This window comes from Onychostruthus taczanowskii, unplaced genomic scaffold (assembly GCF_017590055.1).
Source record: "Onychostruthus taczanowskii isolate IOZ18803 unplaced genomic scaffold, ASM1759005v1 scaffold18, whole genome shotgun sequence".
Taxonomy (NCBI): Eukaryota; Metazoa; Chordata; class Aves; order Passeriformes; family Passeridae; genus Onychostruthus; species Onychostruthus taczanowskii.
The window spans coordinates 11,999,516-12,023,756 of NW_024499017.1; the positions used below are offsets into that span (position 1 = coordinate 11,999,516).

Sequence of the window (24,241 nt, forward strand, 5' to 3'; positions counted from 1 at the left end):
GGATGGGACGTCAAGGGGAATAGGGCAGAAATAAGCATGGGGTGGCCATGGGGGTGGCTCCCATCTGCTCTCTCGTGTCCCACACTAGCAGCCAGCCCCTCCATCCTGCCCTCCTGCCACCGCAGCAGCCATGGGAGCACCCGGCCACCACAGCGCCCGGCCCAGGCAGGGTCAATATTTGCATTTGATTTGCAAGCGTTTCCTCCCCCCAGATAACGGCAGGGCTGCCACAGGTACAGAAGGGAGAACGCTGGGCTGGGTTAATTATTAGTGAACATGCAAATTCCCTCTCCATGAGATAACAATAAACACCGTGATTTCAGTGAGATAAACAGGGCTTTAAATTTCCAGCAGCCTTTACTGGTGTAAAAATAAGCGTCCCTTATTTATTTAGCTCCTTTGAGAAACCACATCAGTCCCCAAACACAGTCTTTTACTGTCAAGCTACAGTAGAAGCCTTTATAGGCAGCGAAGATCCTGACAGCTACCCCTAGCACAACCATCTTTTATTCATGCTCATAATATAAACTGTATTGCCTCAGAAACAAAAGGATTTAACTCGCTGCTGGCCGGGTGGCAGGGGCCGAGCCGAGGTCCCTGCTGGGGGCACGTGGTTGGGATGGCTTTGCTCTGACATCCCACATCTCTTCATCCCTCAGGATGCCTCCTCCTAGGGACAGCTCTGAGACAGACCCCTGCTCTGATGCATCAGCATATCCACGGATAACATAAGCCAAAATAACAATCTCCCCCCAACCTGGAGCCATTAGGCAAAGCCTCCGTGCTCTGCGGTTCCGAATCCCACCCTGCCTGCACACACGCAGGAAGAGCTGCGGTTACAAGAGTGGTTCGTATTTAATAATGCAATTTATATTCCACTCTCAACATAAACTATTGTAAAGGCACACTAATGTAAAAATACATCTGGCTTGTCAATAGTTTATCTTCTGGATCTGCATCTAAATCCCTGGGCATTCTTGACTTATGGCTGCACCAGTGTCTAATGAATAAAAAGGTGCAAATTATAGGCCTTGCTTTAATGCTCATCATAAAATTAGATGATAGTTGCAAAAGCTGCATTCTCCTGCCCACAGTGCAGCAATGGTAAGCTATAAATAAAGTGTATTTAATGTATCCCAGCGCTGCGCAGAGCCAGGAAACAGTATGTTACTGCACAGCCTTCAATGGATCCGCCACCAGTTCAATGAAGTGATAACTGATCCATCATGTGAATTTATGTTAACTGTCTGCTCGCAAAGTCACGGCCCCAGCACTGTAAATAGCCCACAATCCTTCCAGCCCGGCCTGCCTGCCAATAAACCTGTCACCGGCAGCCTGGGAGCAGCCACCTTAGGACACCGCAGACAAACCATTACAGCTTGGGTTTCCTCCTGGTTTTTCCATCGTCGCCGTGCCTTGGTTTACCCAGAGCCCAGCACCCCCCTCCCCGGGGCTTCCCAGCCCCGTGCAATGCTTTTCCACCTCCCTGGAGCTGTCACATCAGGGATGCAGGAAGCCCAGATGGGATCCGGGGGGCTGGCGGGGGTGTGGGTGGGATGGCTCCTGTGCTGGCGACAGGCAAACGGTGGGAAGGGGGGGACAGGCTGGAAGTGGAGGCCCACCAGTTCCTGCAACAAGGTGGGATGCAGAGCCAGGAGGGATGGTGGGAACAACTCACAAGATGGGGACAGAAATGTAACTGCATCATGACTAGAAAGCATCTTCCTCTGGCAGAGATGTGTGTCCCAGGGCTGCCACATGGGAAGGAGACATCCCTGGGAAGAAGTTCCTGGGAAAATGTGGTCACCAGGAAGGAGATGTTCCTAAAAGTGTGGTCCCCAGGGAGGAGAAATTCTCAGGAAGATGTTCCCAAGTAGCAGATATCTTTGGGAAGGAGATATCCTTGGGAAGATGTCATCCCCTGGAATGAAATATCCACAGCAAAGATGTCCCTGGTAAGGTGTCCCAGGGAAGATGATGTCCTAGGGAAGGACACATCCCCAGCCAGAGGATGACCCTGAGAAAATGTGGTCCCTGGGAAGGAGATGGCCCCAGGAAGCAGATGTCTTTGGGAAGGAGATGTGTTCAGGAAGGAGGTGTGCTCAGGAAGAAGACATCCCTGGAAGGAGATGTCCCCAGCAAAGGGATGTTGCTGGGAAGGTGTCATCCACAGGGGGTTGTCTCTAGGAAGAAGATGTCTTTGGGAAGATAACATCTCCTGGAAAGAGACATCCTCCGCAAGGATGTCCCTGGGAAGGTGTCATCCACAGGGAGGTGTCTCTGGAAAAGTGTCAGGAAGAGGATGTCCCTGGGAAGATGTGATACTCAGGAGGGAGATGTGTCTGAGAAGATGCCTCCAGGAAGACACAGTCCTGGGGAAGATGTTCCCAGGACGCACACATATTTGGGAAAGAGATGTCTCCAGGAAGGAGACATCCCTGGGAAGATGTCATCCCCCTGGAAGGTGACCTCCCTGGCAGGGATGTCCTGGGGCAGGCGTCACCTGCAGGGATGTGTCACTGGGAAGAAGATGTCCCAGGGAAGGAGATATCCCCCTTCAAACAGCCCAAACCCATGGAGCTCCAGCAGAGAGAGTGAGAGACAGGAGACACAGTGATCCTTGGGGAGCAAGGTGGCACCTGGAAGGACAGGGGGGACACCGTGCCCACAGGAAGCAGCATTCGCCACCACCCGGCTCTCATTAACGCGGTGCTGAGCAGCCCCTAATAATAGCAACAGTAAATTCCCCTACCCAATTCGGGTCCATTTCTATAAATAATGTAGAATCTTTTTATTTACTGACAGGTTGTAAAAGTATCAGTGAGAATAATGTGAAATCAGGAGCTGCTGAATAATTCATGGCAGCAGCTCCGCTCTCCCCGTCCCCGCACTCCCCTGGCCCCGGCGTTTACACGACAGCACCTTGTGCCTGGGTTTATCTCATAAAAACCAGGACTAACGACCTGGCACTAATTCTTTATCAACAGGGACTTTTGCAGCGAGGGGAGGAGAAAGGAAATAGGAAGAAATAAAAATAACCCTGGGTGCACTCTATAAAAAATGCATGGGCCCATGTCCTCGCCTCTGCACGGAGCTGGCCATCCCCAGCTCCTCCCATCTGCAATTCCCCACAGACCCCACAGCCCCTCCAAAAATTAGTATTAATTAGCAGCACCCACAGCCCCACACTGCCATCATCCTGGGGCAGCAAGTGCAGGAAGAGTGGCACAACCCTGCTGGGACATGGGGACACTGGCACAACCCATGGGAACACCAGGAGGACTGATGGAGAGACTGGCAGGACCCATGGGGACAATGGCAGGACCCTTGGGGACACCAGTAAGGCCCCGGAGGATGGTGGCAGGAGCCATGGGAACACCAGCAAAGCCCACAGGAATGATGGTAGGACTCAGGGGGATGGTGACAGGACCCACGGGGATAATGTCACATGGAATCCATGGGGACAATGGCAGGATGCTCCCTGTCCCCATGCCACCTTCAAGGCTGCCAGCCTGGGGCAGCAAACCCCTGCTGGGTGCAGATGGGTTAAATTTGGGCAGAAAAAGCTGATCACTGGGGCAACTAATCCCTGTAACAACCTGATCCGGTGTCCCTCATCCCTCCTGCCACCGCTGAGGGCGATGGGGACAGTGGGGACCCCCCTGCAGCTGCCCCCATCCCCTCCCCAGAACAATACCTACCCGCCGCTGTTTTGATGTGCGGCACAAAGCCGGGAGAGCTTTCCATGTAACATGATAAAAGCAAGTCCCCAGCCAGCACAATTATTTGATAATTCTCCCTTAACACCCATCAAATTAAAGCAATGTCCAAGGGCTGCCTGAAGTGGCACTGATAGGTATTAAACTTTAATGAGATTTAATGGCACTGCCCTACTTTTTAAGCGCTCGGGCCTACATTTATGAACATTTAATTTCCCGGGCCCTGACCTCTTTTTTTTTCCCCCCTTTTCCCCACGGCCCCCCCTGCCTGCCCAGCAGCACAGCTGGATTCTGTTAGCTCTGGCAGCCGCCCCGACCTGGGATGCTCGGGATGCTCGGCCAGCCCTGAGCCCATGGAAATCTCCAGGCACTGCAGGGCAAGATCTTGACTCCTGCAGGGAGCTGAGCAGGGAGGGGGAGCCCAGGGAAAAGCCAGGGGGAAGGGGGGTGCAGATGTGATTCACCAGTGGCAAACACAGCCAAATTTATGCAATGACTTAATTAATTTGCTCTTGGGATGCAATGACACTGCTGTCCGAGTGGTTGGAGGGCCCTCATCCTGCTGCAATGGTTTTGTTTAGGCACCCCTGAAAAATAAGTGTGCCCCCGCTGCAAACTCACTGTGCCAGGGCAAATTTGGGGGGTGAGACCACTCAACGCCCCCAGGGACAGAGCACAGCCCACTGATCCAGTTTATTGCTGCCCTCTAGTGTGTATGGGACAGCCCAGGCCTGCTGTCACTTGTCCCCCTGGCCACCTGGCCACCTAGAATGCTGCGTCTCAAGTGGGGACAGCTCGTGAGATGCTCAGAGCTCTGACAGACAGGGTACCAGGGGGATACCAGGGAGCATCACCTCAGCACCCCAAAATCCCACTAATGCAGCTACAAGATGGGCACCATGGCACAGACTGGCACCAGTGACACCGGGCATCACCTCCTGCCCCACGGCATGGCTAGGACAGGTTTGATGTGGCTCGAAGAAACCTGGATTAGTGGAAGGTGTCTCTGCCCATGGCAGGGGGTTGGAATGAGAGGAGCTTTGAGGTCACTTCCAACTCAAACTATCCTGTGATCCTATGGTCCTGGTGGGATACAGGATGCAGCATTTCCCAACAGTGGGAGTACCAACCATGCAGAGGGGTTGCTGACATGGGCGACCACTCATGGCATGAGGGTTAGAGAAACTGAGGCACATATCAAGGCAGCCAGGCTTCTGAGCTGGAAATGTCCCTCTCCTGCCTTCCCAGCACCCACCTCAACTGCAGGGAGCCCAGCAGCAGGAATGCAAAGGCAGGGCAATAAAAGGGAGCGTTATCAAGCGCCAGCAGAGCTGACAGCTCACGGAGGAGAGCAGGGAGGGAGGGAAAGGAACAGAAAGGGAAAAAAAAAAAAAACCCCACCCTTAACCCCGAGATCACTTATCATTCAGGCTGCATCACGCATCTAGAAAGTGCAGACACAAAAATGTAATGTCATAACATTCGCAGTTCAATAACCTTTGCTTCACGAGACGGCTTGAACTGTCAGAGGAGCTGGAAGGTAAATATTTCAGCGCCCAGGCACTGAATGCAAAGGCGTGGGGAGGGGGTCGGCCTCGGCTTCCCCAGCTCGCCTCGACACGTTCAAATATCCCCCGCCATAAATCCCGGCCGGCGCTGGGGAAAGGCCGTGGCGCGGATAAAATACGAGCAGATATAAAGCCAGACACCTTTATTGTTCGGCAAAGTCTTCCAACAAGTTATGAACCCGCAGCTTGACCCTAACCCATCATCTTGTTATACAGCGGAAACAAAGGCAGCGCCGGGAGCCGGGGCTGGAGCGGGGCAGGATGCGGGTGGGAAGGAGGACAAGCCAGCCTGCCTCCTCCACGGGGGATATTTGGGTGTAATTCATCCCTCAACCCCACATCTACCACGCTCCAGGCTGCCTGTGGGGAGCAGGCCCCGTGTTAGCCCCTTGCAAGGAGCTCCCCTGCCAGGTTCAAGGGTACAGAATTCCCTTGGCCAGGGTTAAGAGGAGCAGGACCCAGCAAACACCGGTTAACCAGGACGGCTCGTGTGCCATGCGGGCAGGAGGAAGGAGATTGCACAGCCGAGGAGCAACGGCTGCGGGGGGTGGCAAACCAGTGAGGGATCCAAAGGAGAGCAGAGCGATTTCCCAATGGGGAAAAATCTCCTAACAGCACTGGGAAGGCGCTGGCACCAGGGCTGTGCTTGCAAAGGAACAGCACGGCACAGCGGGCAGCGGCCTGGCGTCCAAGCCAGCTGCACGGCACGGTACGGCACAGCACGGTGGGCAACAGCAGCGCCAAGCAGCTCGCACAGCCCCTGCGTGGCACACGCCGCACGGACCTCCCCGCTCCAACTGCGCGGCACAGCTGGGGACAACCGGAGCCACCTGCCTGCAGCTGGGCTGGCTCTGCCAACGCTCGCAGGGGAGCGGGACCCCCCAGTGCCAAGCAGGGAGGGCGTCAAAGGGGGCACGGCCGCGGCGAGGAACAGTTAAACGGCCTCCACCCGCACGGGGCGTGCGGCAACAGGCACCATCACGCCCTGCCCAAACACCTGCTACCGCCGCGCTGGCACGGGGCGAGCGCCCGGGGCGGGCACAGAGCGGCGGCGGCAGCGGGGAGCACGCCAGGGCCCGCAGCGAGAAGCGGCATGTCTGCTCTTGGCAGCACAACAGAGAGCAGGTGACAAGCGCGCCGGCGGTCGCTTTATTACAGGAAGCGAGCACGCAAGCATCTGACGCCGCGCTGCCCGGAGAGAAAATAAAACACCCCCCTCCCCTGCTATTAACAATCCCTCTGCGGGAAGGGCCCCCGGATGAGGGGGGTGGGTGCCCTGCTGCAAAATGATGGCCCGGTGGCATCACGGCTCAGCCTCCCCCCCCCGCATCACTCCCAAGGCCAAGTAAATCGCAAGGGAGTAAAATTATGTGTGTGTGCACAAACATTTTTCCTCGGCAAACACTCCCCGAGACAACAAAATCAGCCGCCCCTGCACCCGTTCCCGCGCCGCCCCGCTCCTCTGACCCAGCAATTAGAGGCAGGCATTAATATTTAAATATTGCCAGCTCGGGAGAAAGGAAATCAAATAAAACACGCCAGCGTGCCGGCAGCACATCCAGCTCCTGCTCCATCAGCCTCAAAGAGGGTGCACGGCAGCAGGGGGGGTGCTGTGCCACGCTGCTGGGGACAGCAGGGCATTGATGTCACAAGGGGAACCCCCTTTCTGGGCCAAATCAGGGTGAGCAAGGAGGCACTGAGCAAACGGTGGGCAAGCAGCAGTGAAATGTTGTTTCCTGCTCAGCTGGGGGGTTTCAAAGGAACCCCAACCCCACACTGACCATGTTTTGGGGTTCCCACTCCCTCCCAGCCACAAAGCACCTGCCTGCAGGGTGTTGGGGACACACACATTCAGGCTGTACCCCCCCCTCCAGGAGTCACCCCCCCCCCGGTCCCACGGGTGCTCGGAGGCGGCGCTGGCCCAGCAAAGAGGATTTACTGCTCAACGCAAGGGGCTTTAGAGGCAATAACTTTCCCTCCTCTTGACTTAAATGGATTTGAAACTTCAAAAAGGATCGAGGGGGCAGGCTGCCAAGCGGCCGCCCCCAAGGGCTGACCCCGCAGGGGCTGGGGGAGCTGAGGGGGGGCTGCGAGCCCAGCCAGGGCCAACGGCCGTGGCAGATAAGGGCTGGGGGGGCCCAGAAGGCCCCGAGATAAGGCGGCCGCCGTTAGGGGCGCGGGAGCTCTGGGGCGCTTCCTCCCGCCCCGCGCTGCAACCGCCGGCGGGCAGCGGGGTGCCGGGCTGGGGGGACGTGGGGGGGACGTGGGGCAGCCGGGGCATGAAGCACGAGGCATGGCAAGGGCCAGTTCAAGGGCAATCCCCCTGGCAGCATGCCCGGGCAGCCGCCGCAGGCCAAGCTCTGTCCCGGCTGCTCCTTCTCGGGGCTCGGCGCGGCTGCCCCACAGCCCCTCGGGGGCACCCAGCACCCCACAGGTGGGTGAGGCACCCCAGCATTGCCAGCACACGGCGCTCTGGGTTGGGTGTCCCCACCGGGCTGTGATGACAGAGGCCATCTGCTGCTGCCCACAGTGAGGCCAGGCCTTACACCCGGAGCTGGTGGCAGTGCCAGGGCTCCGGGACAGAGGTGTGACCCATGGCACCGTGCCCTGATGTGGGGGAGAGCACCACCAGCTCCCACACGGCTGGCACAGGCACAAACCCCCCAGGAACAGCCCCTCCAGTCCTCAACCTCCCACGGGCCAGACAGCAGGCTGAGGGAGAGGGCTGGGAACAAACAGAGGAGCAGCGATTAAAACTAACACCCCCTCCTCAAGCTGCCCCCCAGCCTGTACCCCTGTCCTAGCCGCTGGCGTGCCAGCGAGGAATAAACTGTCCTGCGTCCTTCGGCACCCCCCCTGCGCCCCCCGGCAGCCTGGCCCCCCGCCAAAGCCACCATCTCCTCGCTGCAGCTCCCTGCCCTGCAGCCAACGCGCTCACCCCCCTCCACCGGCCAGAACAGGCCCCGTGTGCGCACACAGGAGCGCAGCCCCAGCGGGACGTGCAGGCACACGCACCCCGCGTGCCCCCAGCCAGGGGTCACCGCGCTCAGCACGCAGCGCTTCACACCCCGCGGTTGTGCAACGCTCACACACACACACAAACACATGTGCTCACAGCCAGCCCCCCCTGCACAGCGACCCCCCAGCCCTGTGTGACCCCCCAGCCCTGTGTGACCCCCCCCCAGCCCTGTGTGATCCCCCCAGCCTTGGCTGGCCAGCCCTGCCAGGCCGCCGTGCCCGTGGCGCTGCCCGGCAGGTTACACAAACAGGGCGCACACGCAGCCGGGCGCACGCTCGCCTCGCTCACACCCACAAACCACACGGGCTCACCCCGGTGCTCGCCGGCGCACGCGCGCCCTTGCAGGAAGAGGCGCTGGCTTCCCGCTGCCTTTTCCCTCCATTAACTCCCTGCCTGGATCTGGATCCTGCTCGTGGCCCAGCGGGCACCCACGTGGCACCCACAGCTCTGTGCCCCCAGCCACGGGAGGAGGATGGGGATGAGGATGAAGAGAGCGAGGCACTCAGCCCTGCTGCTCCAAGCTGTGGGCGCTTGCCCAGGGCTTGGGGACAGATGTACCAATGGGGCAACTCGATTGACAGATGCCACCCATTGGGGACTGGCACCCTTGTCACCATGCAAAGCAGACATGGGCACTAGCAGGGCACGGCCCCAGGGCGAAGGGCACGGCAGGCAGCACAGGCAGGGCTGGAAGAGCCAGGACGGAGCAGGGCAATAAAGGCGGAGGCAGGCGAGACGCCGGGGCCGCGGCATCACCCCGGCACAGGGTGCGGTGCCCGGGCTTCCCGCGTCCGGCTCAGTCAGCAACACGGTCCCTCCCCAGCTCCAGCAGTCTTGGGTGTCCAGAAATATTGGTGGGTAAACTGAGGCACAACCCCATGCTGCACCCTGTGTGCCTGCATTGACAGAGGGGCAGGCACCAAGGCAAGGAGAAGGGGCAAGGTCAGGGCCAGCCTGCGCCCTGCCAGCCATGGGAAATGACCCCAAGGGTCTCTCTAGAATGTGGGTCATGGGGACTGAGCACCTCAGTTGGCCCCAGATCCCAAGGCCACAGAACCCAGAGGGTCTCATCTCCTCACAACATTCCCCAGATGGATCCCCAACTCCAAAGCAACCTCCATTTTCCACACCATAGCGTCCCCCAAGGCCAGGGTGACCTCTGTCCACAACATCACACAGCAACCCAAAGCTTGGGGTGGCCTCTGTCCCCCCCATGATGGGGTACCCCTCCGCCAGGGCGATCTCCACTCCTCACACAGTAAGGGCCTCCAAGCCAAAGGCAACTTCCATCCTCCAGGCCACAGTGTCCCCCTGCCTCAGGGTGACCTCCATCCCCCAAACAACAGCGACCCCCGAAGCTCAGGGTGACCACCACCCTCTGTGTCATGGGATCCCCCAGCTCTGGGGTGACATCAGTCTGCACACAATGGGGTCCCCAAACTCCAAGGTGACCTCCATCCCCCACATCACAGGGACCCCTAACCTCAGAGCAACCACGGGGTCTCTCAACCCCAGGGTGACCTTGGTCTCCCAAACCATGGGTTCCTCCAGACCCAGGGTGACCTCTGTTCCCCTTGCAATGGGGTTCCCCAAACCAGGGAGATTTACATCCCCCATACCATGGCCTCCCCTAAACACAAGGCGACCTCTGCCCCTTACACCATGAGATCCCCTAACTCCAGGGTGACCTCCATTCACCAAACAACCGTGCCCCCAAATCTCAGGGCGACCTTCACCCCCTATACCATGGGGTCTCCCAACCCCAGGGTGACCTCCATCCCCCAGAGCACAGTCTCTCTCAGCCCCAGGGTGACCTCTGTCCCCCCCACCACAGGGTCCCCCGACCCCTGGGTGACCTCCATCCCCCACTCCAGACCCCCCAGCAGAGGAGCTGGATCACACCAGCCCCGTCCCACCCCTCCAGCACAACTCCCACCCGGGCGGGGGGACCCCGCTGCCCCCTCCCCAAGGCGCTGCTGGGGGGTCCCCGTGGTGGGAGGGGGGGGGGGGGGGGGGGGGGTCACTCACCCGCGGGCCGCGCTGTCCAACGGGGGCTGCGCTCCTCCATGGGCAGCGCCGGAGGGAGCGGAGCGGAGCCGAGCCGAGCCGAGCCGAGCCGTGCCGAGCCTTCCCCCGCCGCTTCCTGCTTCCCTCGGCGCCCGCCCGCCGCCCCGAGAGCCGCACGGCTGGAGCGTGACTCACCGGGGGCCGGGCCGGGCAGGGCAGGGCAGGGCAGGGCGGCGGGGGCGGCGGGCACCGGGAGCGAGGCACGGGGCGCTCCGAAAACAGGGATGCTGGAAGGGAGAAGGAACCGCCCCCCCCCAACCCGGGACCACCGGGAATTCACCGGGAATGGGGGTTCCCCCCGTGCGGGGGGGTCCCGCGGGGTTTCTGTCTCTCCGCAGCTTGTCAAGAATTTGGGTGATGGGGGTGTCAGTCCTGATCGCGGTGCACAGGTGACCCCTCCCCAAATGTAGAGATGGGGGGATGCCTGTGCCAGGCGCTGATGGGGGCAAGGGGTTGGGTGGGAGCCAGGCCTTTGACCCCCACCCCAAAACTGCTCCAAGATGCCCTGGGGCTCAGGGGTGCCAGTGTGGCCCAGCACAGGGAGCACCCAGGTGGTCCTGAGCCCAGACCCTGCAGAAAGAAGGGGTGTTCCCAGGGCAGCCCCCTCGGGGCGTCCCAATGCCCCAGGCACCCCCTGTGCCAGTGTGGGAGAGGGAACAGCACTGACCCTCCCAGGTGGGGATGGTGGTGGTCACCCCTGTGCCATCCCACCATCACCTGGGCTTGGGGACACTAGTGACATGAGTGGGATGGGGCTCGGCCCACTCGCCCAGGAGGAAGTTGTCCATCATTCACCGGCCACATCAGTCAGCTCCACGTGCCAGACAGGCTCGGCTGGCTCAGACAGGCCAGACCCCCACCTCCCTGGGGCAGGAAGGAGGCTTTGGTGAGGAATCTCATCCTGGCACTGCCAGCCATGAACTGGCATCTCTGCAGGAGGAGACACAGCCCATGACAGGGACACCCAGCTGTCCCCAAACAAACTGCCACACCACCACACACACAGCCCCCCCAAACCCCTTCCCAGCTCACCCTTGCCTCTGCATCCCCTCCATCCTCCTCCTCTTCCTCCAACAGGCCCCAGTGCCCGCCACGCCGGTGCTGCCGCGGTGCCGCTGCTGCCCGCCACCCCCCCAGTCCTCCTCGTGCTTCCCCCCCACCCTCCTCGTGCTTCTCCCCCCCCCAACTCCCTTTTCCCGTTCTATTTTAAATTTTTATTGCATTCTTTTTAAAGAATACAGAGGAACAAATGCCCTTATCAGCAATTCTCACAAGGTATAAAGAGCCGCTTTTATCTCCTGCCTTTACTAATCTAGAGCGAGCCAATGCCTGTTAATTTTTTAATTTTCCTGGTGAATGCATTTGTGGTTCCGTCAGCATCCATCCGGACACGCACGCAGGATCCCCCCGGCATCCCAGCCCAGCCACCCTGGCATGGGATTGACATCGTGCTGGCAGAGCAGTGCCTCATGGTTTGGCAACCACAAAGGGATTTTGTGCACTGGGAAGTCCCGTGTGTCACACAAGGCTCAGCAGGACACCCTGGGATGTGTCACCACCCCCAAGATATGGAGGTGCTCCCACAGATGCCAGCCTGGCTCTGCCTGGCCACAGGCAACGCTGACAGTGTGGGTCTCCAAGCTCAGCACAAGGATAGATCCCATGCCAAGCTGTCCAGCTGTCATTGTCACCCTCTCTAGCCGAGGTCCCCGCAGGGGCAGAGGGGGGTCACCCCTGTGTCCCCCCCAGGAAGGGACGCAGCACAGGCTGCCTGCACAGCAGGGCTGGGAGCGCAGCAGCCGGACGCGGCGCGCAGATGAGATGTGGCAGGCGTGTAACAAGCCATTAGTCACTGTCACCTTTGCCCGGCAGCCACTGGCAGGGTAATAAATCCCGAGCTGACTCCAGCGGGCCCGTTCCAGGCCACGGCTCCCAGCTTGCCTCCACGCCACTGCCGGCTGGGCTGTGAGCAGCTTGTAAATGCATCCTGGCCCCCCCCCCGGGGGACACAGCGCCTTGCGGGGTCCCCAAACCACAGCCAAATCCCTGTGGGGCTGATCGATGGGTGACAGGGGCCACTTCATTCCTGAGAAGTATCCTTCTTAGGGAATGTGAGGGGTCACAAACACCCACCAGCAAGCAGCCCCCTGGCCCTGCAGGCTGCCCCTTGGCTCTCCCTGCCTGCCCCAGCTTCCTGCCCGCTGCACCTTGCGGTTCCTGACTCTTCCCAGCCCAACGCCAGGAACCGGCACCGGCAGTTGTTACCGGATCAAAGGAGCCTGGCATGGCCCAGCACAACACGGCCTGGCGCGCCCGCCGGGAAGGGCTGGCAAACAAGCCGGTCCAGGGAGGCGGCAGGAGGGAAGCACGCGTGATGCCTCTCCTAAAAATGCTGCTGCTCCTGACGGACAGGGCGGCCGAGTCCCCGGAGCCGCGGTCCATCCCAGCCCCGGGGGCCCCCCAGCTCCCCAGCACAGCCAGCCCAACACCCCGGCTCTCTCTCCCTGGCGCCCACGGCCTGACTCACGGCCCCGGGGATGGTGGGCAGGGACTGCAGTGCTGTCGGGGTCACCTTCCCAGCGGGGCTGCAGGTGTTGGATCCCAACCCCAAGCCGCTGGGCACGAGCCTTCACCAGGAGTCCCAAGCAGCACATCGGGCTGATGGTCACCCCCACAGTGAGACAGGGGACATCCCTTTGGAATGGCAGCCTTGTACCCTCCAGTATCCCCCCGCATCACCTACTTGTGGCTCCAGCGTCCGCACTCTCCGCATCCAAAGGCGTCCGCTGGCCGATGTCCGGGACAGTGCTGCCCGTTCCCGGGCTCTCCCCAGCGCTGGACACCCGGTGCCGGGACTCGCCAGCCGCAGCCTTGGTGGTGGCTGTCTCCAGGGACGAAGAGGATGCCTGGAAGAGAAGCAGGACAGAGACTCAGCGCCGTTGCCTCTCCCGGTCGGAGCAGCGCCGGCACGGGTGGGGGGCACGGGGTGGGGTTTGGGGTGCACAGACACAAGATGCTTTTGTTTTCCTGCCGGCCGGTGCACGTGGCCAGCACGGGAGCCGCACGCCAGCCCGCGCCGCGGGGCTACAGCTGGATCCGGCCGATGGCTCCCAGCACAGCCAGACAAGAAAGGCTGCAGGGGGGGCGAGGACATGAATCAAAGCGGCGTCCCCTCGCCCGCCGGCGGCAGCTGGCCGGTTAGGCAGCTCCCGATTACTCAACCGGGCAGTGTTTACTCGAGATCAACAACCCCCCATCGCCTTCCCTGCCAGGCGGGCGAGGGAAACGTGCTGCTGGGATGGGGATGGCATTCCCGCTGTGCCTTGTTTGGGGACAGTCCCCCTCCTCGACCCCCGGGCGCTGCTGTGGCCTGGGGTTTGTTGTAGCTGTCACCCTGCTGCCCGGGCACACAGCCTGGCTGTCACCGCTCCTGTTTAGCTTTAATAAAGCAACAGCCAGTGACACAACGTTCATCCCAGTGCTGTTGTGCCACTCTGGGAAAGACACACGGACAGCCCAGGTTCACAGGATGCTGTGCCCAACCCGGGTACGCTGGGGCTTAGGTGACCTCCCCCTGCAACAGGTGACATCCACAGGGGATGCAGTGCGCCTGATCTGGGGACATCAGGAGCATGGTGAGGATTTTATGTTCATCCTGTTTTGCTTGGGATTACTCCTATAGACATGGAGATGGATGGTCGGTGGATGCTTTGCTGGGAAGCCCTTAGACTCAATGAACCACGCACACGAGCGGACATATAAATTTACCGTTTGCTTCCTGGAAAGGTTTAATTTATGGAATCCATATGGCAGCGCCGCACAACCGCAAGCGCTTGGCACATCCCGTGAGTCCTCGAGTGCCACCACGTCCCAGCCCCAACTGGCGGGGTGCCACCAGCTGCCCTGGTGATGGCAGGATGCTCTTCTCTTTCCCAGTGATTAACAGAAGGTGACTTTCACAGCAGGCAGGGGACAAGCCCAGGGATCAGTCCCCATCCCTGAGAGCTTGGTGTGGGATCCCTGGAGGTGGCAAGGATGTCCCAGGGGGGAGGCCATGCCACCACTCCTCTCAGGACAATGCCACCGGCAGCAGCAGGCAGCAATCCCCTACCTGTGGGCATGGGAAAGGCTGGGGCGCACTTTGATACCCGGAGCAACTAATCATTAATTAGCATTAATCACTCCCCATCATGTGTCACAGCAGCATTGGGCAAGACAGAGCTGGCAAGTCACAGACCAGGGTCTTGGTGGGGAAAGTGGGTTTTGACAGCCGGGCCAAGGCTGGCACCATCCTGCTCCCCAGGGAGCCCCCCCGACCCCAACCCACACCCCAACCCACCCATCAGCCCCACAGCACCAGCAGCCCCCACCCCTCTGTTTTCCTGCCAAGGGATGCTGAGATGCAAAGGCACTGGAGACAGGTCCCACCTGCCCAAGGGCAGCCAGGATCCCACCCCCCCTCACCAGCCGTGTCCCCTGGGACCCCCAGGCTCCGCATGGAGCACCGGCCGCCTCCTTGCTTTAACTTCACCCGGCACTATCTGTCAGCAAATCATCCCCGGTTACACAGATAAGGAATAATTGATGCAAAGGAGCCATCTGTTTGCGAACACGGAGTATCTGCTCAATTAGGAGGGATCTGTCCACCCAGATAAAGCATGGCGGCAGCCCCTCGGAGTGGGGGCCTTCCTCCCCAGCCACGTCCTCAAAGACTCAACCCCCATTAGAGGTGAGCAGGTTGATTTGGGTGCTAATTTGCTGAGCAGCACCCTGAGGTGCTTGGGAGGAGGCTGGGAGGGAAGGGTGCTCTGGCACCAAGCGCTGAAATTTGAGGGGAGAGCTGGCAGATCCCCCATGTCCCACTGTGATAAAGCTCAGCTCCTCCTGGCTCTGGGAGATGCTTATCCTACATGTTTCCAGGGATGGAGAGAGGGGAGCAGGATCTGTGCTTGCTGAGTGGTGCTGAGCTGAGGCCAGCCCGCTCGTGACACACAGATAGATGAGCCTGAAACAGCTCCCAGGACAGATCCACAACAAGGATCAGGGACACAGGGCACAGCCTCAGGCACATCCAGGTCAGGGGTAGGTGTGCAGCAAGGTGACAGCAATGTGACATCGTTATGTGATGTTATTAACACGGGAAGAATGGAGCTGGCACAGAGGCCAGCTCCACAAGTGGCAAAACCACAGGGAAAAGGCTCCAACCAGAGCTGGCAGGGATGGCCCCATGGCATGACACTCCTCAAACGCCACCTGGGTGGTGTCTGTCTCCATCTATCCCAGCAGGTTCTTGGTATAAAGGATGTGGAGAGCTTGAGTGGGGTCAAAACAGAGCTGGTGGCCTCCAGGGACAGGCACAGAGCGGCACTGCCAGACACCACCATGTCACCTGTGCCCCACACCACCAGGTGCCCCCCTGCCCTTGGCATGGTGCCCAGGGCAGGCAGCGTGGCAGTCCACAGACAGAATGGCACCAAGGGCAGGGGATGGTGTCCCCATGTCCAGTGTTCCCACTGTCCCCAGTGCGTCCCTCCCCACCAAGGACACATTCCTTCTGCTCCCATCACTGGGCTAAATACCTGCCTCAGCTCCCAGCTCTGCCCCAGCTTTGGGACGGCAGTGGTGGAGTGGGAAAGCAAAGGGCAGGAGGCCACGCCAGCGCACTTCCTGTGCCTTCGGGACACCCAAAAAACGTGGCTTCCCCATTCCGCCTCCCCTGCTGCTGGGACAGGCTGCAGCACGCACAGCACCGATGCCACCCGCCCACGGGAATGCCGCCCACGGGAATGCCGCGGGCACGGCAAAGCCCCCACCGCATCACCCCAACCTCCACCCTCCCGGCTGGCAGCACCCCGGAAAACCCCTGCGCTGCCAGGGCACCGGGGGTGGATGCAATCTCTGGCTCTTGGCTGGCATCACCCCGGCAAGGCGGCGGGCACGGAGCCTGGCAAGCACCGGCACAGCTGCACCGGCTACGGGGTTTGGCACAGCGTCGATGCCAGCTCCTGTGAGTGAGCAAGGGATGAGGAGAGGAGGATGCCCAGCCCAGAGGAGCCACATCCTACCCTTCCCAGGGGATGCAGAGAGCACTGGCTGTAAGGCCTGGGGGACACAACCCCTCGCTGTCCCAGGCTCCCCCCAGGCCTGGGAGGCGGCGCTCAGGATAAAAGGTGGTTTTGGAGTGGTGAGGGCTGCAGGAGCAGGCTCCCCCCAGTTCCCTTTGTGGCTGAGGCCCTCAAGCCCCCTGGCTCCTGCTGGGGCTTTATCACAGCACAGCCCCTGCCGTGTGTTCCCCCAGACGGTTCCAGCTGCTCTTCCCTCCAGGAAGCCTCTGCCCTTCTCATCCTTGTCCCAGAAGCCTGGAAACAGAGGGTTTTCCCACAAAAGCAGGCTGGGGTGCCCCTGGGGAGCTGGGGTGCCTGCTGGTGGCATGGCTTGGCCCTGATGGGCGCCCATGGGAGGGGTGGTGGCTGGGCCCATGCATCTCCACCGTATTTAAAGTTTCTCAGGCGTGTTTGCTGGCGGAAAGTTGGAACCTACAATTACAGCTGTGCTAACTCCTCATTAAAGAGGGGAAGGGGGAAAAAAAAAAAGGGAAAGAAACAAAAGGCTCCAGACTGAGACACAGTGCCGTTAACTCTTCCCAAGATGGGGATGTGACCCCCCCCAGGAAATTCATACAGCTGGAGGGACGGGTCACAGCGGTGGCAGGTGACACCATGCACCGAGGGTCTGCCCATGAGCATCGCTGCCCACCCGGATCCCCGCTCCGTGTCCTGGAGCAGCGGCGGTGCCGGCCGTGCCGCGGCGCCCGCGTGGGCACGGCTGCGGCCGTGCCGGAGCCGTTTGTCACGGCAGGGCTGTGGTTCCCGCTCGCTCTCCAGCAGCGACACCGTGACGCCTGCTCCAGGAGCCCACACAATATGTTCGCACTCATCTCGCAGCTGCCCCCAGACAGCCCGAGGTGCCGCGCTCCTCGCCGGCGCGGGGGCCGGTGTGTGCCGGCGGAGCCGCGACGTGCCATGAGCCCAGGCGGGAACTGGCACGGATGGAAGGGGCTGGACACTGTGGTCAGGCTGGATGCCACAAGGGCAGACGAGGCTGGAAACACTACTGGCATGGGTGAGGGATGCACCAGTGGCCCCCCGTGCCCCAGCACACTCACACAGGCTGTGCCACGAGCCCTGGGAACAGCAGACAGGGGGACAGGCCTGGCTGTGACACCCGTGTGTCACTGCAGCCACCCTGCGCCACACGGAGCAGATGCCGGTGCGACACATGGGGTGAAGCACATCCCCACAGGACCCCATCCCCAGCGAGGGTCTCACCCTGTGGCCACCCCAGCATGACCACAGCCCTCCTCATTCCCCATCCCCGGGGAGCAGCAGGTCCCTGCGTCACTCTCCAGCCCCCCCTTGGCGACACCACCTCAGTGCCGCGGCCGCAGCGGCTCTGACAGCAGCTAACGAGCTGCAGGCAGCAATTTGGGTTATATATAGCCCCAAAGTGACTGCATCTAATTGCTCCAGCGCACACCGGCCGCGCCGCGGGGTCCGGGTGCCGGGCTCAAGGGGACAGGGTGAGCGGCACGTGCTCACCCCTCTCCCCCGGCTGTCACCCCGTGTGACCCCCCAGGCACCCTGAGGCTGGCAGGGCACAACCATCACCCCATCCACGCCAGCCCCGAGGAGCTGGGCCGTTCCCAGCAGCTTTGTGCCAGGCCATAAGCGGCTTTGGCTAAAGCCGCCGTCCCAGCCCGTCCCAGCCAGGGACCCTAAGGAGCTTTTGTCCCCTCTCATTACGGGGTTTCGGCCAGGGGGCCACGGGGTGCAGCACCCAGCGGCCCCTCTCCGCAGCCGGGGGGCTCTGGCCAGCTGCTCCAGCAGCCCCGGGAGGGAGGCACGGCTGCAGGGAGGGAAGTGCTCCCTTTGTGGCAGCCCCCATCCCCTCGCAGCAGCTGCCAGGCGAGGCGGCGGGCGCGCAGATGCGGCCGGGGGAGGAGATGCTCTGTGTGTGTGTGTGTGTGTGTGTGTGTGTGTGTGTAGGGGGGTCCCCCGCAGTGGCTCCCCACGCCGGCGGGGCAAGCGGCGGCCCCCGCGTGCAGCCGTCGGCGGGGAGGGGGAGCCGGAGCCGAAATTGTTTGCCAGCTTCCTCGAGACGGCACAATGGAGGGCGCGCAGGCGGATCCGGGGTCAGGGGTGAGAGCAGCAATAAGTGGTTTATGCCTTTTGTGAAGAGGCTGAACTGACAGCTCGCTGGATTAACAAAGACGTCCTCTGTTCCCGGGCAGGTCATGTGGAAAGCGCTGCGCCGACCCCTGTCACTTCTTTTTTTTGCAAGAACAGACATTTGTTCGCCAGCGAACAGGGAGGTGATGGAGGGGGAGGCGGGGGGCACGCAGCCGTCCGCTCCCGGCTTTTCCTCGAGCTCTTCTGGGGCTCTGGGCGTGGGGATCAGCGGCTGCTCGCTGCTCTGGCAACCCTGGCCACGCCGTGTCACCTCCCGTGCCTCAGTTTCTCCAGGTTGTGGGAAGAGCTGGTGGGGATGTCAGCACCTCCACCCCATGCCCAGGCAGTGCTGTATTCCACAATGTTCCACACGAAATTCCCCCCATGCTCCCTCCATCACCCCAGCACCAGGCTGGCTGGGCAGGATGGGTGGGACCTGCTCAGTCCCTGTCCCATCATGGGGACATTTCTAGCTCCTGTTTGCCAGTCCTGCCAGGCTGGGGAATGTCCCCTTCAGCCTCCTTTCAAGGCAGGGAAACTGAGGCAGAGGAGGATGTGAGCATCCCACCTATGCATGGACAGCAGGGCTGGCAGCAGCACTGCCACTCCTGGTCCCGGCCCTGCACGGAACCATCAGCTTTTTCAAATCCACAAGGATTTCCTCAAGGTTGTGCAGCACAGAGCCTTCGCTGTCATCATTAGACTCCGGAGTTAACAGCCCCAATGCTGCCATTCCACGCTGAGACGAACTGCCCTGGCTGGGGCAGTCACTCCCTGGCCTCAGGTGTCCCTGCAGCTCCCACCCCCCTCTGTCACCAGACCCCAGCCCTGCTGTAGGTCCCCCGGAGACCACGGGGCCCAAAGCTGGGATGGGAGGGATGCAGCTTGGTGTCTGCCACCCAAATCCTGCTGAGACCCCACAGGACACGCAGCTGCTCGGCCCCAGCCCCTGCTCCCCATCCCCATCTCAGGGACACCACAACCCAGCACAGCTCACCCACCTCCAGCTCCAGAGCTGCCGGGCAGTCTGTGACCAGTGTCCCCTCCCCGCCACCCTAAATACCTGCCATGGGAACCAGAGGCTGCCACAAGGGGCTTTTCGCTCCGGAAAACCCCACCCACCCCACAGCAGCTCATGTTTTCGGGACATTCCCACACGTGCCAATCCCCACGTGCTCAGGGGTAAACTGAGGCAGGGAGGAGCAGCCAGGTCGGTGCAAGGCTCTGCTGGGTGAGGTGACACATCTGGGGGTCCCCATCCCTCTTGGTGGGGCACACCACGGCAATCCCAGCGAGGGCCACGCTCCGGCTGGGCGATCAGCCGGTGGCATTAAAGCCCCAATCCGTGTCCCTCGATCCGCCGTGTCCCCCTTCTCCATCCCGCGGGCAGCTTAGCGCCCGTTCCCGGCTCCCGCCTGCCATCTAAAGACGGACTTACCGCCAGGTCCGGCGCTGCCTTAAGCCGCAGATTAAACGTGAGCCATCTGCAAGGGGAACCTTTAATGCGGGATAATACCTGCCACGCACACCCCGCCGTGTCACCGCGCGCCCCGCACCAGGTGGGGACAGAGCCCCGCGGTGGCATCGAGTCCCTGAGCGGCCACGGGGGTCTTGAGGTTCTGCACATGATGTTCCCATCGTCCTGGATGTCCCCATCGTCCTGGATGTCCCCTCCTGGCACAGCCCTGTGAGGATCCACGGCTGGGAGCTGCACGCCCAGCCTGTCCCCACTTCACCAGCCCGTGTCCGGCCCCAAAGGAGCCACCCCAGGCAGGGGACACCCAGGCACATGGGGGAGTCCAGCCAATGCCCCACCTGGTTAATTACTTTAAGTGATTAAAGTCTCTTCATCAGAGCAGCAGATTAGACCCTGCAGCTGGGAGCTGTTTTCCCTCACAATCTCCTCCCCCAGGGGACAACAAGGGGGGGTCCTGCACTGTCCCCATTTTTAGCTGTTTTCCCTCACAATCTCCTCCCCCAGGGGGCAACAAGGGGGGTCCTGCACTTGCTTTTTCGGAGCAAATCCCACCTCCCCAGCCCCAAAAAGGTGGCCCAGGTGTCCTCTGTGCCCCCAGCCTGGTGAAGCCCCCAGGAATGCCCAGACCAGCAGCATCACCCGGGGTGCAGTGAGGACATGGGGTCACCCAGGCTGTCCCCAGTGCTAGTGGGGACAAAGCTGGGCTGAGCATCACACAGCCAGGAATGACCTCTGTGGGGAGGAGGGATTCCTGGGGGGCAGTGAACCCCAAAGCTGGGTGGGAAAGGATGAGACACCTCCTGCCAAGTCAGCACCCCAGTGAATTACACAGGATCAAAAGTCCCTGCTCAGGTCAGCAGGGAAAGGAGCCAGGGAGGTTTTCCACCACTCCTGATGGAGAATTTACAGCCAGGATCCACTACGGGCTCAGTAATTAGTGTTGTGATGCTGAGTCAGCACCTGGCCATCAGCACTGAAGGGATGGAGCTGGGGGGGCTCTGGGACCAGTGGTGGCCCCCCAGGAGGGACACAGGGGGCTCTGGGGTGACCCAGCAGTGTCTGACAGTGGAGGGGGCCATCCCTATGGCTGGGAACACTGGAGGAAAGCTGGTAGCCCAGCACCCCATCCCAGCCTGCTGCTCCAGGACCAGCTCCAGGATCCCTCAGATGTCACTTTGGGAACACCCCAAGATGGAAAGAACCCTCCCATCCTGTTCACCTAAAGACAAAAATCCCTCTGGCCCTCCCTTCACAGCCTGGATGCTCCATCCCAGAATGCTCAAGCCCTGGGATGCCCGAGCATCCACCCAGCTGTGCCCGGGCAGCCCTCTGGCCTTGACGGCTGCCATCCATTTCCCGGGGTCGGGAATGGCAGGGCCAGCTCCCCGGCAGATCCAGCCTCTGCTCCGTGGCTGATTACAGCCATTTCCCTGCCCGTGCCCCCTCCTCGCTGTCTGCCTCCTGCCTCCGTCTGCTGCCTGGTTTTATGAGGGCCATTTCCAAGAGGTCGCTGGAAATAGATTTTTATCACCTCGTGATAAATATCGTTTATGGTGACATTACTGCTCCGAGCAGCCGTGCAGGGGAGGGAGGAGAGGCAGGAGGACGCCTGCTCCCAGCCCCAGCTCCACGGGGGCACCGGCTGGGCCCCTCCTCGTGTCCCTGTCCCCATTCCCGGAGGTTCGGGCAGCGCTATCCGACACCATCCATCCATCCATCCATCCCTCCATCCAGGCGGCAGGAACAGAGGGAGCTGCATCATTAGCCCCGCGCGCCATTAAGCACTTAAAAAGCCATAGGAATAAGCCGCGCCATTAGCTGGCAAGCGAGCTGGGAGGGGAGGGATGCAGGGAACCCAGCCTGGACCAGGGAATGCCACCACCCCGAGGGCTCCCGTGTGCCCTGGAAGAGGGGACAGAACCGCCCCTTTCCCGCACGCAGCTCCGAGGTGGAAAACCAGGGGCTTTCAGAGCTGACACACCGCTTCTACAAGGGGTGACGCCACTGGGCGCCTCTCCAGAGGGACTTTTCAGCACGCTGGGGAGAACCGGCTCCTTGTTCATCCCCTCCTCTGCTTTAGGGATGGAGCTGGCACAGAAAGCCGGGAGGAAAAGCCACGGCTGAGCTGAGAACGGCAAACTCATGGCAGCGGTGGCCCTGAGTGTTGCAACCCTGCTCGGAGGTGACCCGGCAGCCCAGGGGAGCAGGGTCCTGCCCCGGCCGAGCCCGCAGCAGGGACAGCTGCCAAGCCATGCCCACAGGCAGCTGCCTCTGGAAAAGGGCACGGCAGCGGGCAGGGGGCCAAGGCCAAGCTGCTCTCCGTGCCAGCCCTGCCACACACAGCGCCGGGCACCGGCCACCCCCGGGGGTGGAAAAACAACTGCCCCGTTCACCAGCTCCAAGGTGAGGGCTGTCACTCGTGGGGACAGAGGCACAGTCCCCAGGGAGACAGAGCTGGGGTGCAAAGCAGCAGCAAAACTGCACACCCAGCAAAGAGCAACCCTCGCCTGCAGGCAGAGCGCAGCACTGCCAGCCCGTGCCAAGAATTCTGTTTGCTCTCCACAGCCCTGGCACTGCGTCCCTTGGGCAAGCCGCCTCCTGCCCCACTGCCTCAGTTTCCCCAGCTGGCAGGGGGTGGGCTGCCATGGGGGGACCCCAGCCTCGTGTTGTGGCTCCTTGTGGCACGCAGTGTGAACTGGCCATGACACAGAGCGGTGGTGGCTTACTTGGGAAGGGACCCCTGGTGTGGGGCTGGGGCTTTGTATGGGGACAAGCATTGCCAGATGGCAGCACCTGGCATGGTGGCATGACCCCTCCTCAGCTCCCCACACCTGGTGGGCAGAAAACGACACCGAAAAGTGCCAGTCCAGTCACCCTGATGGCACACGGGGCTGCGTGGGGACAGCCAGCCCCACATGCAGGGACGAGGAGCACTGGTGGTGTCCACTCTGCTCCCTCTCTGTGCCAGGACAGGTGCCTTGGTCATCCAGTGCCACCCCACACCTCATCACCCACGCCAGCAGCTGGCACTGCCCCCTGTTGCCACATCCCACCTTCAGGACACGGGTTCCTCAAGCTGCTGCCACCCCTTGGGGACAACGAGTCCCTTGTCCTACAGAAACCCCGGAATGCCAAGCAGCAGGATGCCAGCAGAGCCAGCTGCCTCCTGCGCCCATGAAAGGAGATCTGTTCACCTGGCGAGTGCCTCGGTGACCCCAGGTCCAGCTCCTGCCACCACCTCATGGCTCCTGGCACGCAGCAGCCAGCACGCCCTGGCAGGGCCACCTCGCTGGCGGTCGCGGTGACCTTACCCCGCTGCCGGAGCGCTCCAAGCCCAGCTCCTGGCCCAGCACACGGCTCCTCCGGCCAAGGAGGGCTGGTGGCTTGGCACCCACCCTCCAACAGTGCGGGCAGCCGCCCTCCTCACCCTGGGCTGGCAGCAGCTGTGGGAGTTGCGGACAGACAGACAGACAGACAGACAGCACGAGCGCAGCCCCCTGCACGGCGCCCCCCGAGCTCTGGGTGTGGGTTTGGGCATCCCCTGCCCACGCTGGGACTGGCAATGCCCAGGGGGGCCACCCCACAGGCCAGCAGCACCTCTCACTGGGGGGACACATGCCCGCTCAGCAGCCCAGCAGAGCACCAGGGGGTGTCCCCAACACCCACAGACAGAGCCCCGTGCTGCCAGTGGCCAAATGCCCCCAACCCTTTTCCTACTGCCCCCCAGGAGCCAGAGCTGAGCCCCCCAAGGGTGGGCACATCTGCTGCAGCCCCCGGCTTGGGGTGCACCCCCATGCACCCCATTAGAGCAGCGTATGGGCCTGCTGGGGTGCAGGAAAACCATTTTGCTACTTTTTAAAATAAAACCGCTGGAAAAAAAAAAAAAAAACGGGAAGTGCAGAAGGCACCTGGCAGCACCACAGAAAGTTTGCAGCAAGTTCCACAAAGCCCCCCCCCACAAGTACCTGCCATGGGTCAGGGGGCCACAGGGGCCCCCCCACAGCCATCCCAAATACACCCAGCAAAATTGGGGGGGACACACAAAAAGTCGGCGGGGGGGTAGAGGGTTTATCCTCCTAACAATCCCCATGGGGTGTCTACCTCAGGGCTGGACAAGGGTGGGAGGGGGGCTACAGCCAGGGGGGTACAGGCAGGGGTTGGGG

General features: G+C 61.4%; 1 protein-coding gene across 2 annotated transcripts in view; it reads right to left on the minus strand.

Moving 5' to 3' along the window:
- GSE1 (Gse1 coiled-coil protein) overlaps nt 1-24,241 on the minus strand; it is a 98,823-nt gene that overhangs the window by 50,479 nt on the left and 24,103 nt on the right. For both annotated transcript variants that reach the window (XM_041400614.1, XM_041400615.1), the window contains exon 2: nt 13,117-13,279. In XM_041400614.1, coding sequence (XP_041256548.1) covers nt 13,117-13,279 — 163 coding nt within the window. The remainder of the gene's footprint in view (nt 1-13,116; nt 13,280-24,241) is intronic.